The sequence below is a fragment of the Macaca thibetana genome, chromosome 20, assembly GCF_024542745.1.
Source record: "Macaca thibetana thibetana isolate TM-01 chromosome 20, ASM2454274v1, whole genome shotgun sequence".
NCBI lineage: Eukaryota > Metazoa > Chordata > Mammalia > Primates > Cercopithecidae > Macaca > Macaca thibetana.
The window spans coordinates 18037717-18051757 of record NC_065597.1 but is presented as its reverse complement, the minus strand read 5'-3'; the positions used below and the strand labels follow the sequence as shown (position 1 = coordinate 18051757).

Below are 14041 nucleotides of genomic sequence, written 5' to 3'. Positions count from 1 at the left end.
CCACTGCACTCCAGCCTGGGTGACAGAATGAGACTGTCTCAAAAAACATAAAAACTTTGCTGTGTGTTTGACATTCTTCATAATAAAACAGAGGGAAAAACCTCAACATAGATGGGAGGAAAAACGGCATAGCTTAGTGAGGACAGTCATCCTGCTGACATTCTTGGACCTGTATTCCCTACTCTCTTTGTCTTGGGCACCTCATCTATGACATGAGTGTATGGGCTACAGCCCTTAGTTTCCTCTAAAGCATTCCTTCCCCTCCATACTTAAGGAGGATTTCCTGGGAACACAGCAATTACTGATTCCGAAGTAGTTTCCCTTTGCATTTTCTCCTACTGATTAGTAACTCCACTGTGAGCCGAAGGGACTAGCTAGAATTATCTGGGTCCCATACAGCTTCCCACACCAGGTGTATTCTCTCCCCATCTGTGTCAGCTCCAGGAGGGCACAGGCGGTCTCCCTCATCGCCCCGCAGGAGGTGATGGATTCAGGGAAGGGACAGGCAGGTATGAGGATAAGGCTTAGGCGCTGTATAACAAGACTGTACTTCACTCTCCTTTCTTTTTGCACTGAACCTCACTGGTGGAAAGGGAAGGGGAAGGGGAAGGGGAAAGGCAGGGGGCACGAGGGCGATTCTTCTTGTCCTGGGACAGAAGGCCTGTGCACTAAAGGACTCGGACTTGAGCACAGGAAGGTTAGAGGCACCTTTTCCTCACCACTCCACAAGGTGGTTTTATGCAGTGCAGTGTTGTGCCTTACCAGCTGGCCTGAGTCTGCGGCACTGGTGGGAAGAACTAAAATGTGCAGGCACCCCATGCAGGCTGGCACATGGCAGGGAGCACATTTCACTGGGACCAAGAGCCACTGGCTGCAAAAGGCCACCTGGAGGTTCCTGGCAATAGGGAGGAGTCGTGGGCTTCCACTCAGACTGCATGGGGAAGCCAGCAGTGCCCACACAGAGCCCAGTGCCCAGGGAGCAGCATTCTTCCATGGCAGAAGGCAGGAGGCACACAAACCCAGCAAGAGGTTGGAGTGGGCCGAGTACAACTTCCTGTCCCCACCCCTGGGGCTGTGGGAGTTAGTGGCCTCCGGATGTCCCTGGGATCCTAGCAGGGAAGTGGAAATGGCTGAAGCTGATGCTTGACTATCAACTGGTTCCTACAAGACTTCCAGAAGCATCTGACGCGAACCTGCTGCCCGCAGTCAGAGAAAAGCCATGGCGGCGGCCTTGCAGCACAAAACCCAGGCTCCTGGCCCACACAAACTGAGACTCTGTGGCAGATGGAGTCAAATGTCCCCTGGTATCTCCAGGCCCCCAGAGAAGGAGTTCAACAAATGCTGCCGGATGGTCATGCGCGGTGGCTCACACCTGAAATCCCAGCACTTTGGGAGGCTGAGGCGGGTGGATCACAAGGTCAGGAGATCGAGATCATCCTGGCTAATACGGTGAAACCCTGTTGCTACTAAAAAATACAAAAAAAAATTAGTCAGGTGTGGTGGCGGGTACCTGTAGTCCCAGCTACTCGGGAGGCTGAGGTAGGAGAATGGCGTGAACCCGGGAGGCAGAGCTTGCAGTGAGCCGAGATTGCACCACTGCACTCCAGCCTGGGTGACTGAGCGAGACCGTGTCTCAAAAAAATAAAAAATTTAAAAAAAAATTAAACAAACAAACAAAAAACCAAATGCTGCCGGATAAGAACACAGGAACAAAGCCAAACGTTCTGCCATTTGGGTTCTGCCCTTTTCTTACTAGCTCTCAAGCACCTCCCAAGTTTCCTGACACCACTGTACAACACCAGCCAATGTCACTGCCCAAGGGGGAGCTTGGAAGTGTGTTTGGCCTGGCCGGGGATGGTGCCAGTGCCTGTCCCTCTAACCAGACCAGGGAACCAAACCAGAATGGCAGGCACAGCCCTAGAGCCAAAACAGGAGGGAGGGATGATGCCTGTGATGGGCTGGGGGTGGGAGGCGGTGGCATCTTCTGCTCCCTCCTTGGGATCCAGGCACGGCGCTTCTGACAGCTGCTATTTGTCAAAGCAAAGATATCCAGGAGGAGGAGAAAAACAGCCTTACTTCTCTGAGCCAGCTATATGCAGGTAACTCCCCAGACACACAGATCATGACTCCTAAAACCCCTGTGGGGATCTCCGGATAAGCTCATGCAGCTGCTAAGTGTTGATGACTCCCAAGCCCAAGTTTCTGCCACCCAGTGACCGGCCCCTTTTCCTTAAAAGACCAGTCCATAAGGGTGTCTTCCCTCAGGGCTGGAAAACACCACCCATCTCACAGGCACTTCACTCACATCTCCCCCTTTCTGTGAAGTGTGTGCAGGGGGCCCAAGGTGGATGCAGGAACCTGGTCACTGAGTGAACAGACCAGACAGGACAGACACACACCTGCCCTCCACCACGCCAGGCTTGAGTGTCCTGCGGAGAGCTCTGGCAACACATCCTCAAGAGACCCTGGAGCTGCTAGAAGTATGGAGGGATGAGGCTCACACAGCTGCAGACACAGGTCTGCGCCTGGCTGGGAGGGAAAGCTCGTGCAGCTCCGAGGCAGCAGCTGAATGCAGGAACATACCTCTCCATCTCCACTTGGGCCTGGTGGACATTACGGGCCCACAGAGAAGGAAGGTGGGAGTCAGAGGGGAAACCCCTAGCAAATGACGCAGAGGCTCAGGTTCCGCCCTCTGGCCTCATTTCCAGCCTAGGTTCGGTGGAGTGCCTGGTCCTGCCGCCTCTTCAGCATGCAGAGCTGCTGGCCCAGTCTGCCAAGGACAGGACAGGGCAGTGCCACCCATGCCAGGCCTTGTCAGCTCCCCTTTTGGGAAATCTGGGGGGCTGTGCTCTTCAGGCAACGGGGTGACCTTGAGCAGAGAGCATGGCCTACTAGCAGCGGCCCATCCAACTCCCCAGGCCTTTGAAGTGCAATACAATTGTTTTGGTGAGCTAGGTCACCCGCAATGAGGATAGTGGGGACAGCCAACTAAAGCTCAGGCCTGGAGTGCTTCATACTTTCCTACTGAGGCCACCACAGCTCCCTCCCACAGTCCCCTTTCCTGTAGCCACCTGTTTCTGGTTTCCCCACTTGTGTCAGGGCCCCGCAGGCCTGCCCTCATCGCTTTCGCTCCTCATGCACCCAGCAGTGGCCAGTCTGGCGGTTGGTGCAGCTGGTCAGCAACAACTGGACACCTTGGGTGAGCGGTCGCCTGCCCCTCCCCTGCCCTCCTGTAGGAGAAGCAACAGGACAGACACCTCCGCAGTCTGACTCCAGCCTGTCCAGCCTGATTCCAGCCCGTATAGCATCTAACAATGGCTCTGGGCAGTGCCCCAAGCAAGGCTGGGCAAACTCCTCAGCCAGCACCCAGTTTCCCCAGGCAGGGAAAGGGTAGGGTGCTTTCATCCTGACCACAGGGTCTCTGAGAGGAGGAGACACGGGACAAAGAAGTGCCTGCAGGCACAGGGCAGGCTACAGCCGGAGCCATTTCTGCTTTTCCAGGAAGCCAGATCCTCTCACATTTTTATTTTATATTTTATTTTTTGAGACAGGGTCAAACTCTGCTGCCTAGGCTGGAGTGCAGTGGCGTGATCAAGCCCGCTGCTGCCTCGATCTCCTGGGCTCAAGTGGTCCTCTCACCTCGGCCTCCTGAGTAGCTGGGACTATAGGCGCTTGCCGCCATGTGAGACAAAATTTTTATTTTTAGTAAATGGGGTCTCACTATGTTGCCCAGGCTGGTTTCAAATTCCCGAGCTCAAGCAATCTTGGCTTCCCAAAGTGTTGGGATGACAGGCGTGAGCCACTGCACCCGGCCTCCTTTGACTTTAAAAGATAGCTTGTGTGACATTTAGCATCTCAAGAGCCTTGAAGATGGGGGCAATGGCCTTTGGCAGAGGGGAGGAAGAGGGCATCATGACTTAAGAAGCTGGGCATGGGCTTCCACCCCCCAGAACACAGCTGAAGGGAGCTCTCCTTGGTGCTGCTGGCAAATGAAACTGCCGCCCCCCAGATTCTCCCTAGGCCGAGGACCCCTATGCTTTCTGTTAACAGCGGGTCATCTGCACGACTCCACAGGATTACGATGCTCTTCCATTCAGAGCATCGTCAGTCAGACCCCCATCTCCACGCTTGTTCTGCTAGCCCAGAGACTCAGGGTAAAAATGTGAGTGCGTATTCTTTAGGGCACGGTCCCTCACTCTCAGAGTCACAAACAGAGATGTTAGAAAGGGAGAGAAATTAAAAGACCCATTCGGGTTGATCCATCTTACCCACAAAAAAGAACCAACAAACCCCCTCCCTTCTATACATTATCCTCACCTTCCAGGAAGGCACTTAGGAGGACGGGGGTTTAACGTTCAGTGCTCTGGGGTCGACGGACTGCCCTTCCCTGCCCCTCCAGCAGGGGCTCAGCACATTCCCAAACCTCCCCAGCCAGGTGCCTGTCCTCAGAGCATCAGGCACTGGCTAAACCAGTTAAACTAGTCTTGCCTTTCGTAAGTTGTGTTTTTTCTAAGCTGGCAGGCAGCTACTGGAGGCCTTCCAACCCACCACTCAGGCCAACCCTCATAATAAGAAAAATACTACTTTCTATCTGCCTCATTTAGGAGGTTTCTACTTTTTTCCTTTGGTGGTTAACTAAATTTCATCTTATATAACCATCATAAATTTTCTAAAAATTTCCGCAATTGGTGCCAACAACCACAGAAAGTGTGTGTGTAAATGGGAAGTCTTCAGGGGAGTGACCAGGAGTTCTAGTGAATCTTCATAAGAAATCTCTTCACTCTCTAAGAAAGCCCCACCTCACCTCCTTTCCAGAAAGATTCCAAGAACTCACACCTCTGACTCTGAAGTCTTTTTTTAAATTAGAAAAGGTAACATGCAGCAGGTGAGGGTGGGATGATGACAAATCACGGAGAAAACATCGGAGCTCCTGAACCTTGGCCCACGGTCTGTGCTCCCTCTGAGCTGGAGCAGGCCCTGGGCGTGCCTGGGGATGCCCACTCCACATACACCCCCAGAAGCAAATGCTCTCTTCTTACCTGGAAGGTTTAGGGTCTTCAGAGAAGACAAAGACTGAACATGAGGAGTCCATACCACATGAACATGTCCACAGAGGGCCGGACCATTGTTTCTGAACAAAGCACTTCACCACCTTGAGACAAAGTCCACTGGAAGGACTGGAGACAACCGGCCTCTCTTTGCCTTCAGTGGTAAAGGACTGGCTTTTGCAAAAAAGAACCTTAGGTTTAAAGCCTCTAGTTTACACGCGCGCACACACACACACACACACACACACGTACACATACAGAGACACACACACCCTTGAGGAGGTGGCCTGCTTCTCAATTCCAGGACAAAGGAAAAACTAGAACCAGAACCAGAGGAGCAGTGGTCATGCCTCAGGCTGGCTGGCCAACCTCCCCTTCCTCTAAGGGGGCCCCGGCTCCCAGTGTGGTTTCTGTAGCCTTGGGTGAGGCTGCCGGTGGTGGGGTGTAGGGGGGTGAACCAACAGCACCAGGCACTCAAGTGCTGATACAGAGGGGGACATGGGGACACATGGTGGCGTCCCAGGCAGTTCTCTGGCAGAGGAGCTGGAGAGGCTCACCTTCCCTGTTCTCTACAGGGCAGTGGGGGTAACTCTGCATTTGGGGCATGGGGGCCCAAGAGCACTCTGTCCTCCACGGCTGCTCTTGCAAAGTTCTTGCTGAGAACCAGGTTTTCTCAGGCTGAGCCCCTCTGAGGCTTCTTTGTATTCTTCCTACAACAAACGCAGTGTCTACAGAGAACGCCCTAGCAACCCACAGGACAAACGGAGGACTTCATGAGGTCTCCACACATGTGGGAAAGAAGTGAATAGGGTTTTTGAGGCCGTGGCTGGGGAGGGCTGTGAGACGCAGGGAAGGCTCCTCTCCCTCCCTGGTCCCAGGCGGAGACGGCAAACAGGGACAAAGCCGAGCCTGAGCGTCCTGACAGCATGCACGCGACAGGACTGACGCGAAGCCTGAAGCACATGTGACAACAGACTTAGAGGCTCAGCAGCAGTCAGCCCAGGAGAAAGGAGGGGCTGTCCCCTGGGGAGGAAAGGGGCTTCCCAGACCACAGCTATGATGCCCAGGGGAGGGCCGTGCTGGTCCTCCCACCTGAGCATGGGCTAACAGACGCATAGAGCTGAGCCACGTGGGTAATATGCCCACCTGCATCCAGAGTCTTTTGGCTGAACAAGTAATTAAAAGAGAAGTTTTCAGGAGACCCGAGTGGATGCCATTAGTCAGTTACCTCCCAGGAGGTGCTCTGAGACCATGATCCCTCCTAGGCTCATGCTTTGTAGGGGAAAGAGCCTTCTGGGAGTGAGGAGGCTGCAGGGCAGAGAAGAGTCTCCCCAGGAAACATTCTTGCCGGGCTGGTTGCAAGTCATCCAGTCCTCAGATGCTCTCGGAAATCCCAGAACTCTTTTTCCAACCACTACTATGACTTGAATCTGGGAAGGTGGGCCAGGACCGGGGTTGGAGCGCACTCAGGTCCACTGCCTGTTCTAGTGGAAGACGCCGTTTTCTGATGAACATGGTTTGGAGACCAGACTAAACACTAAGCATGGAAAACCAAGGGTCAGCCGTGGCATGGGCTGAGCAGCACTGAGCAGAAGTCTGTGGGCTCTGGAAAACTGCAAAAAGAAACCTATAGAAGGTCTCACATCTTTCATGGCAGCTATAACTTCCCAAGCACTGACCATGTGCCAGACTCTGTACCAAAGAGCTTCATGTGCCATCTCTTACCCAGTTCTGACAATCCTATGAACCAAGTATTGCTATCCACATTTTACAGACCAGAAAACTGAGGCTCCGCTAAGCTGAGATTGTAGACAGTGAGTGTACACTGCAAGACTGTAGACAGTGAGTGGTAGAGGGAGATTCGATCTCACATCAGCTGAACTCCAAAGTCTTATGCACAGCATGCTAGGCAGATGTTGACAGTCATTTTGTTCCCCAGAGGCGTCCTGTTAGGTTAACTTGGGTGTTTTGAAATCCCCTGCCCTCAGGATCCTACCCACTGCGGTATTTGCTGTTCAGCTCTGAGGCAGCCTCCAAGGTAGGAGGCAACATGGCCGGGGTGGAGCAGCAAGGTGGCCCATCCGCATTTTCAATCCCCAGAACATCTCTACGTCACACATACTCCCCGTCAAGCTCTCTGGTGTGGAGTCATAGGACTAAATCAGGTGTTCGTCCGAGTTCGAACATGACAATGAGATGACCAGCCTCCCGGCACTCTGTACATGCCACCAGCACATAGCACCCACCTCCCCAAGGAGGGTGGGTGCTTGCTCTGGGCCCCTCCTCTGAGCCGTGGAGGACATCTGGCTGTCTTGGGGCCTTCCACAGTCAAGTGTGTGACGGGTGAAGGAATGGCTGCATCTCCCAGCCAAAGTCCTCAGAACTGAGTTGCAGAGAGGCAGGGGACTAACTGAGCAACCTGAGAGCCTTCCCAGGCCTCGGACCTGACCCCTGGGCCTTCCTTCCTTGTCCTGCTCCTCTTCCTCTCTGACTTGAGCAGCAAGGCTCCCTGAACAGTCCACTTCCTCACCACCACTCAAGGACACCTGCCAGAGGGCAGGGTGAAAATACGGCCCAGAGCCACCCTCGACTGGAGGCTCCCCCCAGAACTGGCCGGCTCCCCCGATGGATGCTCTGGAGGCTGGTGAGGCAAGCCAAGCCCTTACCGTTGTAGGAGAGGCGAGGTTTGCTCAAACACATTATAAAGTGCATTTCCATCTCGTCAGAAGCCACAGACTTGGAGCAAATGGGGCACTTGAAACCTGCAAGAGAGGAGAACGGGATGAAATGTTTTCTCCAGATCCAGTACATCCACAGTACATGTGGACACTCTCGAATGACAGCTGTGTGGGCTCAGGGTCAATGTAGAGGATGACCATTGGAACAGACCCTAGATCTGTCCTCCTTCAAGGACTCATTTGAGCATTTGCCTTTTTTTGTTTTTTTTTGAGACGAAGTCTCACTCTGTCGCCCAGGCTGGAGTGCAGTGGCACAATCTCAGTTCACTGCAACCTCCGCCTCCCGGGTTCAAGTGATTCTCCTGCCTCAGCCTCCCAAGTAGCTGGGATTACAGGTGTCCGCCACGATGCCTGGCTAATTTTTATATTTTTAGTAGAGATGGGGTTTCGCTATGTCGGCCAGGCTAGTCTTGAACTCCTGACATCAGGTGATTCGCCTGCCTCAGCCTCCCAAAGTGCTGAGATTACAGGCGTGAACCACCGTGCCCAGTGGCATTTGCCGTTTTGATTGCAGCCTTTGACTGACTACCAGCTTTCACTAGGGCTCTCCCTGCCTTATGTCCCTCGTTAAGGTTTAACCAAGGTCACTGACACCTGACTTGAATTTTATTTGCTTTAGACCCTTTCTCAGAGGGGTCTGGTGGACAATGGGGTAGGGAGGCATCAAACTAAGGCACCTGGAAACTCAGCCTTTGCATAACAGTTTAACATCCTTCTGCCTCACAGCCTTTCAGCCACTTGGTTGGATCACCCTGGGAGGAATCTCATCCCTCACCCAGCTCCCAGCCTCGGCCGCCCATGCCAGGTAGCACCTCTCTCCCTCACTCACAGCCCCCTCTGCCTCCCTTGTGGCTTAAGGCCACTGTCCTTTGAGATGTGTGTGAGCTGAGGGGTGGCCCTCCAAAGTGCTCCCAGATGCCACACGAGCCTTAGCCAAATGCCACCAAGAGTAACAGCTGTTTCATGGTACCAGGCCAGTATCGGGTATTGTGATCCTGCCGTTTCATTCCCAAGGCAGTATGAACTGCTTACACATCTAAAGAGTTTCAACTGATACAGAATTGTACCCATACTGGAGAATTTTGGTTGAGAATCTTCCGAGTTGAATTCTGTTAAGCAAACCTAATCCCTTGATCCATTTTTCCATACAACACAGATGAATTATTTCTAATATTTTCCATTCTACTTTCATTGAAATGATTTTCAAATGGATCAATTCTTTTCCATATAAATTCTATCAAAAAGATCTGTTGCCACTGAAATATTATTTGTCTGCATTAAATTGTGCACATCACAGCTTCTCCCTTTTGTGACTGTGATTCCTGACCGCCCAGCCTGGACTTCCTTATGTGGCACATCTAACAATAGCTGACCCTTGAACAACATAGGCTAGAATGGCGGGGCTCCACTTCCATGTGGATTCTCTATCGCCTCTGCCACCCTGAGACACAAGACCAACCCCTCCTCCTCCTCCTATTCCTCAGCCTACTCAATGTGAAGACGATGAAGACCTTTATGATGATCCACTTCCAGTTAACGAACAGTAAATATATTTTCTCTTCCTTATATATATTTTTAAATGTTATTAAAATTTTTTAAATATTAGAGATGGGGTCTCGCTGTGTTGCCTAGGCTGGTCTTGAACCCCTGGGCTCAAACAGTCTCCTGGCCTCAGCCTCCCAAAGTGCTAGGATTACAACAGGTGTTAGCCACCGTGCCTGGCCACTTCCTTATCATTTCCTTAATAACATTTTATTTTCACTCTCTTTATTGTAATACAGTATATAATACATTTATAACATACAAAATCCATCTTCATCGACTGTTTATGTTATTGGTAAGGCTTCTGGTCAACAGCAGGCTATTAGTAGTTAAGTTGTGGGGGAGTCCAAAGTTATACACAGGGCTGGGTGTGGTGGTGCACGCCTGTAATTCCAGTACTCTGGGAGGCTGAGGCGGGCAGACTGCTTGAGCTTAGGAGTTTGAGACTAGCCTAGGCAACATGGCGAAAGCCTGTCTCTACAAAAATTACAAAAAAAAAAAAAATTAGCCGGGAGTGGTGGTGTGTACCTGTAATCCTAGGTACTTGGAAGGCTGAGGTGGGAGAATTGCTTGAGCCCAGGAGGTCAAAGCTGCAGTGAGCCATGTTCTTGCCACTGCACTCCAGCCTAGGGGACAGAGCAAGACCCTGCCTCAAAAAAAAAAAAAAAAAAGAAAGAAAGAAAAAGTTATATGCAGATTTTTGACTGTGTAGGAGTCAGAGCCCCCCACGCAGTTCAAGAGTTCACTGTACTGTTGTAAAGACTGGACTCGTGTGTTCATTTTTAGTCAAATTTTCCATATGCAGTTTTAATTCACACTAGTGATAACCATCTACAACATTTCTCTTCTTTTCTTTTCTTTTCTTTTTTTTTTGAGATGGAGTCTCACTCTGCAGCCCAGGCTGGAGTGCAGTGGCACGATCTCCACTCACTGCAACCTCTGCCTGCAGGGTTCAAGAGATTCTCTCACCTCAGCCTCCCGAGTAGCTGGGATTACAGGTGAGTGCCACCATGCCCGGCTAATTTTTGTATTTTTAGCAGAGATGGGGTTTCGCCGCATTGGCTAGACTGGTCTCAAACGCCTGACCTCAGGTGATCTACTTGCCTGAGCTTCCCAAAGTGCTAGGATTACAGGCATGAGTCATCCAACGTTTCTTTTTTTTTTTTTTGCGATGGAGTCTTGCTCTGTCGCCCAGGCTGGAGTGCAGTGGCCGGATCTCAGCTCACTGCAAGCTCCGCCTCCCGGGTTTACGCCATTCTCCTGCCTCAGCCTCCCAAGTAGCTGGGACTACAGGCACCCGCCACCTCGCCCGGCTAGTTTTTTTGTATTTTTTAGTAGAGACGGGGTTTCACCGGGTTAACCAGGATGGTCTCGATCTCCTGACCTTGTGATCCACCCGTCTCGGCCTCCCAATGTGCTGGGATTACAGGCTTGAGCCACCGCGCCCGGCCCATCCAACGTTTCTTATGAAACAGATAAAAGGCTGAATGTGGCCGGGCACGGTGTCTCACACCTGTAATCCCAGCACTTTAGGAGGGCAAGGCGGGGAGATCACTTGAGCTCAGGAGTTCAAGACTAGACTGAGCAACATAGTGAAACCCTGCCTCTACAATTAAAAAAAATAATAAAATAATAAATTTTTATTTAATTGGGTGCCTAACTCTGCATGAAAAGCCGTGACTCTGGTGGCCCAGGGTGCTAAGAGACAGGAGGCTAACTGATGCACCACTTTGCTTAGAGTCCTCTCCAAATCTTTTTTTTTTTTTCCCCTTCATTGGCAGTGCTTTGAACTATGCGACCAGGCAGAAAATTCAGGGCCTGGTTAACTACAAAGTGGACACTTGACTCCATGGCACACCTCTTTCCTCAGAGATTCTTAGCATATAAGCATCTCAGCTAAAAAGTCTTGGAAATGCTACCAATCCAAGGACTTTGGCGGAGCTCTGGGAAAGGGCTGTATTTCTAACCTCTGGGTGGTTACAAATCCATCAGTAACAAAGCTAGAAGACCAGGCCTAGTGTGGTGGCTCATGCCTGTAATCCCAGCATTTTGAGAGACTGTGATGGGAGGATCGCTTAAACTCAGGAGTTTGAGACCTGCTCGGGCTACACAGTGAGACCCCGTTCTCCACAAAAAGGACACAACAACAACAACAAACCCCAGAAGAAAGTAAAGAAAGGAGGGGAATTCCATCCAGTTTTCTTGCACAGCTGGATCTAAACACACCAGGCTGATTATTTTCTAACTCAGTTTAGAAATATGCAGATCCAGGGTCACAGCTCGATGGGGTGGTCTCACAGACGGAAGATGCTTTTCCGATCCAGCCTAAGTCCCTCTACAGTCACACGGGGTTTTTGTCAACCCCAAAGACCAAGGTTTTGCAACCCGTTAAATAACTAAAGGACACCTGCACTTTAACCTAGGAAGGTGGCACCTGCCTGCAGGCTGAGGCTGTGGGAGGAGAGGAGGGATGTGGTCTAGGACAGGCCCTCTGCCTCCAGGCCCTGACACTCTCACTGCGTAGCGTTCTAGTGACCTGTGACTAAGAACAAAACTACACCTCACGGGTACTCACATTTCTGAGAACTCAGAACAGATTCAAGGTTATCCCTATAATAGCATCATTTACTCCCCTGTATTCCAGCGTGATTCCTTGAGTGCAGGAGCGGGGTTAAGTTACAGCTAAGGTGCTAGGAAGTAGGCCACCCAACAAGAAGGTCTATAAAGGAATGTCACCAGACACTCATGTCCTAGAAAAAAAGGGCTGAGACTCACATGTTTAGAGTAATCCCCTCACTGCCCAGATGAGGGAAGGGGCCCTGGTGAAGGCCTCTGAGTAGCACACTGTCACACAACTGAGGAGGTGCAGCTGAGACTAGCCTCAGGGTTCTGTGCTTCAAATCTAAAGTCCTTTCCATCAGGGTAGGGAGAGTTGGTCATAGGGTTTTAAGAATGAGGTAGGTTGGGAAATATTAGCTGGAGAGGAAGCAACACTGGTGTAGGAAGAGGCCTACACTTTAACTAAAACAGGGTTAGTAACACCAGTATCTACTACCTCTGGTGTTTCTGTTTTGTTTTATTTTGGCATAGCTCAAGAAATAACTCTGGGTTGGGCATGGTGGTTCACACCTGTAATACCAGCATTGTGGGAGGCCATGGTGGAAGGATCACTTTAGCCCAGGGGTTTGAGATCTGCCTGGACAACATAGGGAGACTCTGTCTCTATTAAAAAAAAATTTTTTTTTTAAATTAGCTGGGTGTGATGGTGCAACGCCTCTAGTCCCAGCTACTTGGGAGGCTGAGGCAGGAGGATCGCTTGAGCCTAGGAGGTTGAGGCTGCAGTGAGCCATGATCATGCCACTACACTCCAGCCTGGCCAACAGAGTGAGACCTTGTCTTAACAAAAAACAAAAATGAATAAGTTGGTGTCTATTACACGAGTGGGAAATCGCATGACGACCTGGCTTTGCCATCCTCGAGACCATGGCAAGGGCACACTGGCCACGGGCTATGCAGAGTCCACTAGGGGGTGGCCAGCAGCCCCATCTCTGCTGGGTGCCATCAGCGTTTCCTTTGAACTTCTCGAGCACTGTGCACTGTGACTGGCACTTGCCACACTGCCAACTGGAAACCAACAGTCTCTCTTTAACCTCTGCAGCACCTACTCTTGCATATGATAATAATAGTTTGTGCTTATTGAGTCATTACTATGGACAACCATGGTGCTTTACGTGTCTTCTCATATACGGTAGGTAGGTACTATCTACCATTAATGCCATTTTACAGATGAGGACATCAAGGCTCAGAAGAGTACATAACCTGATCAAGATTCACATGGCCAGAAAGAGCTAGAGCTGGCCCACGACACCAAGAGTCTGCAATCTTGCTCACATGCTGTGCTACTGACTGACTAGCACAGAAGAGTTACATGGCAGAAAGAACAAAAATACTACCAGCTATTACCGAATACTCATTTATGAACCTTCTACATTGTCCCAGCAATTTCTCCTTAAGTGCCCTATGGTCCTGACTAACCTCGTAGCCTGAAACAATGGACACTTTTTTTCTTAGGAACTCTGTTAATCTGGAGTTCTGCTTTCCGTTTGGCACTGAGCCTACAGCACTGGTTGTAAGATGCTGAATCTGCAGATTACCTTTTAAACGGAAAATAAAGGGTAAAAGGTAAGAAGGACAGAAAACCACAGACAGCTAGAAAAGACTAATATCTCCACTTTCTTTCCTGAAAGGTCATCCGATGACCAAGATGGATTCTCCCACTCTGCTGCCCAAATCTTTTCCCATAAGCGTCCACTACAGCCCTACAGAATGATAAATCCTGTGACATTTATGAGCTACCTGAAGGTTAAAATATCCAGGAAATGTTGAGTCCATTTTGGAAAAAAGCTCTCACCAAATTAAAATCAGCCCTGCAAAACAAAAGTAAACCAAAGGTCTGCAAAGTCATCCAGCTCGCATGATTTTGTCAAATTTCCTAGGAGACTTTCATCAGCACTCAGAGCAGGTAAGAGATGCTTTTTATTTTCCTTCAGGAGAAAGCTACAGGACACTCCCTAAGCCTCTGAGACCAGGCTCTGCGCGTCACACCCTGGAGGCCAGGGGTGCAGCCAGCCAGCGCTCCAGCAGCTCCCTGCACAGGGGCTGTGTCTGCCAAAAGTTTGCGACCGTCAGTGAAGGGAGATGTCACAGTTTGGT

The 14041-nt window shown here is 50.7% G+C and overlaps 2 protein-coding genes across 4 annotated transcripts in view; both read right to left on the bottom strand.

The window, feature by feature from the left end:
* The window catches only part of GABARAPL2 (GABA type A receptor associated protein like 2), a 625498-nt gene that overhangs the window by 501914 nt on the left and 109543 nt on the right, over positions 1 to 14041 (bottom strand). The window lies entirely within an intron of this gene.
* The window catches only part of ZNRF1 (zinc and ring finger 1), a 109862-nt gene that overhangs the window by 10001 nt on the left and 85820 nt on the right, over positions 1 to 14041 (bottom strand). For all 3 annotated transcript variants that reach the window (XM_050772792.1, XM_050772791.1, XM_050772793.1), the window contains exon 2: positions 7715 to 7810. In XM_050772792.1, the coding sequence (XP_050628749.1) occupies positions 7715 to 7810 (96 nt within the window). The remainder of the gene's footprint in view (positions 1 to 7714; positions 7811 to 14041) is intronic.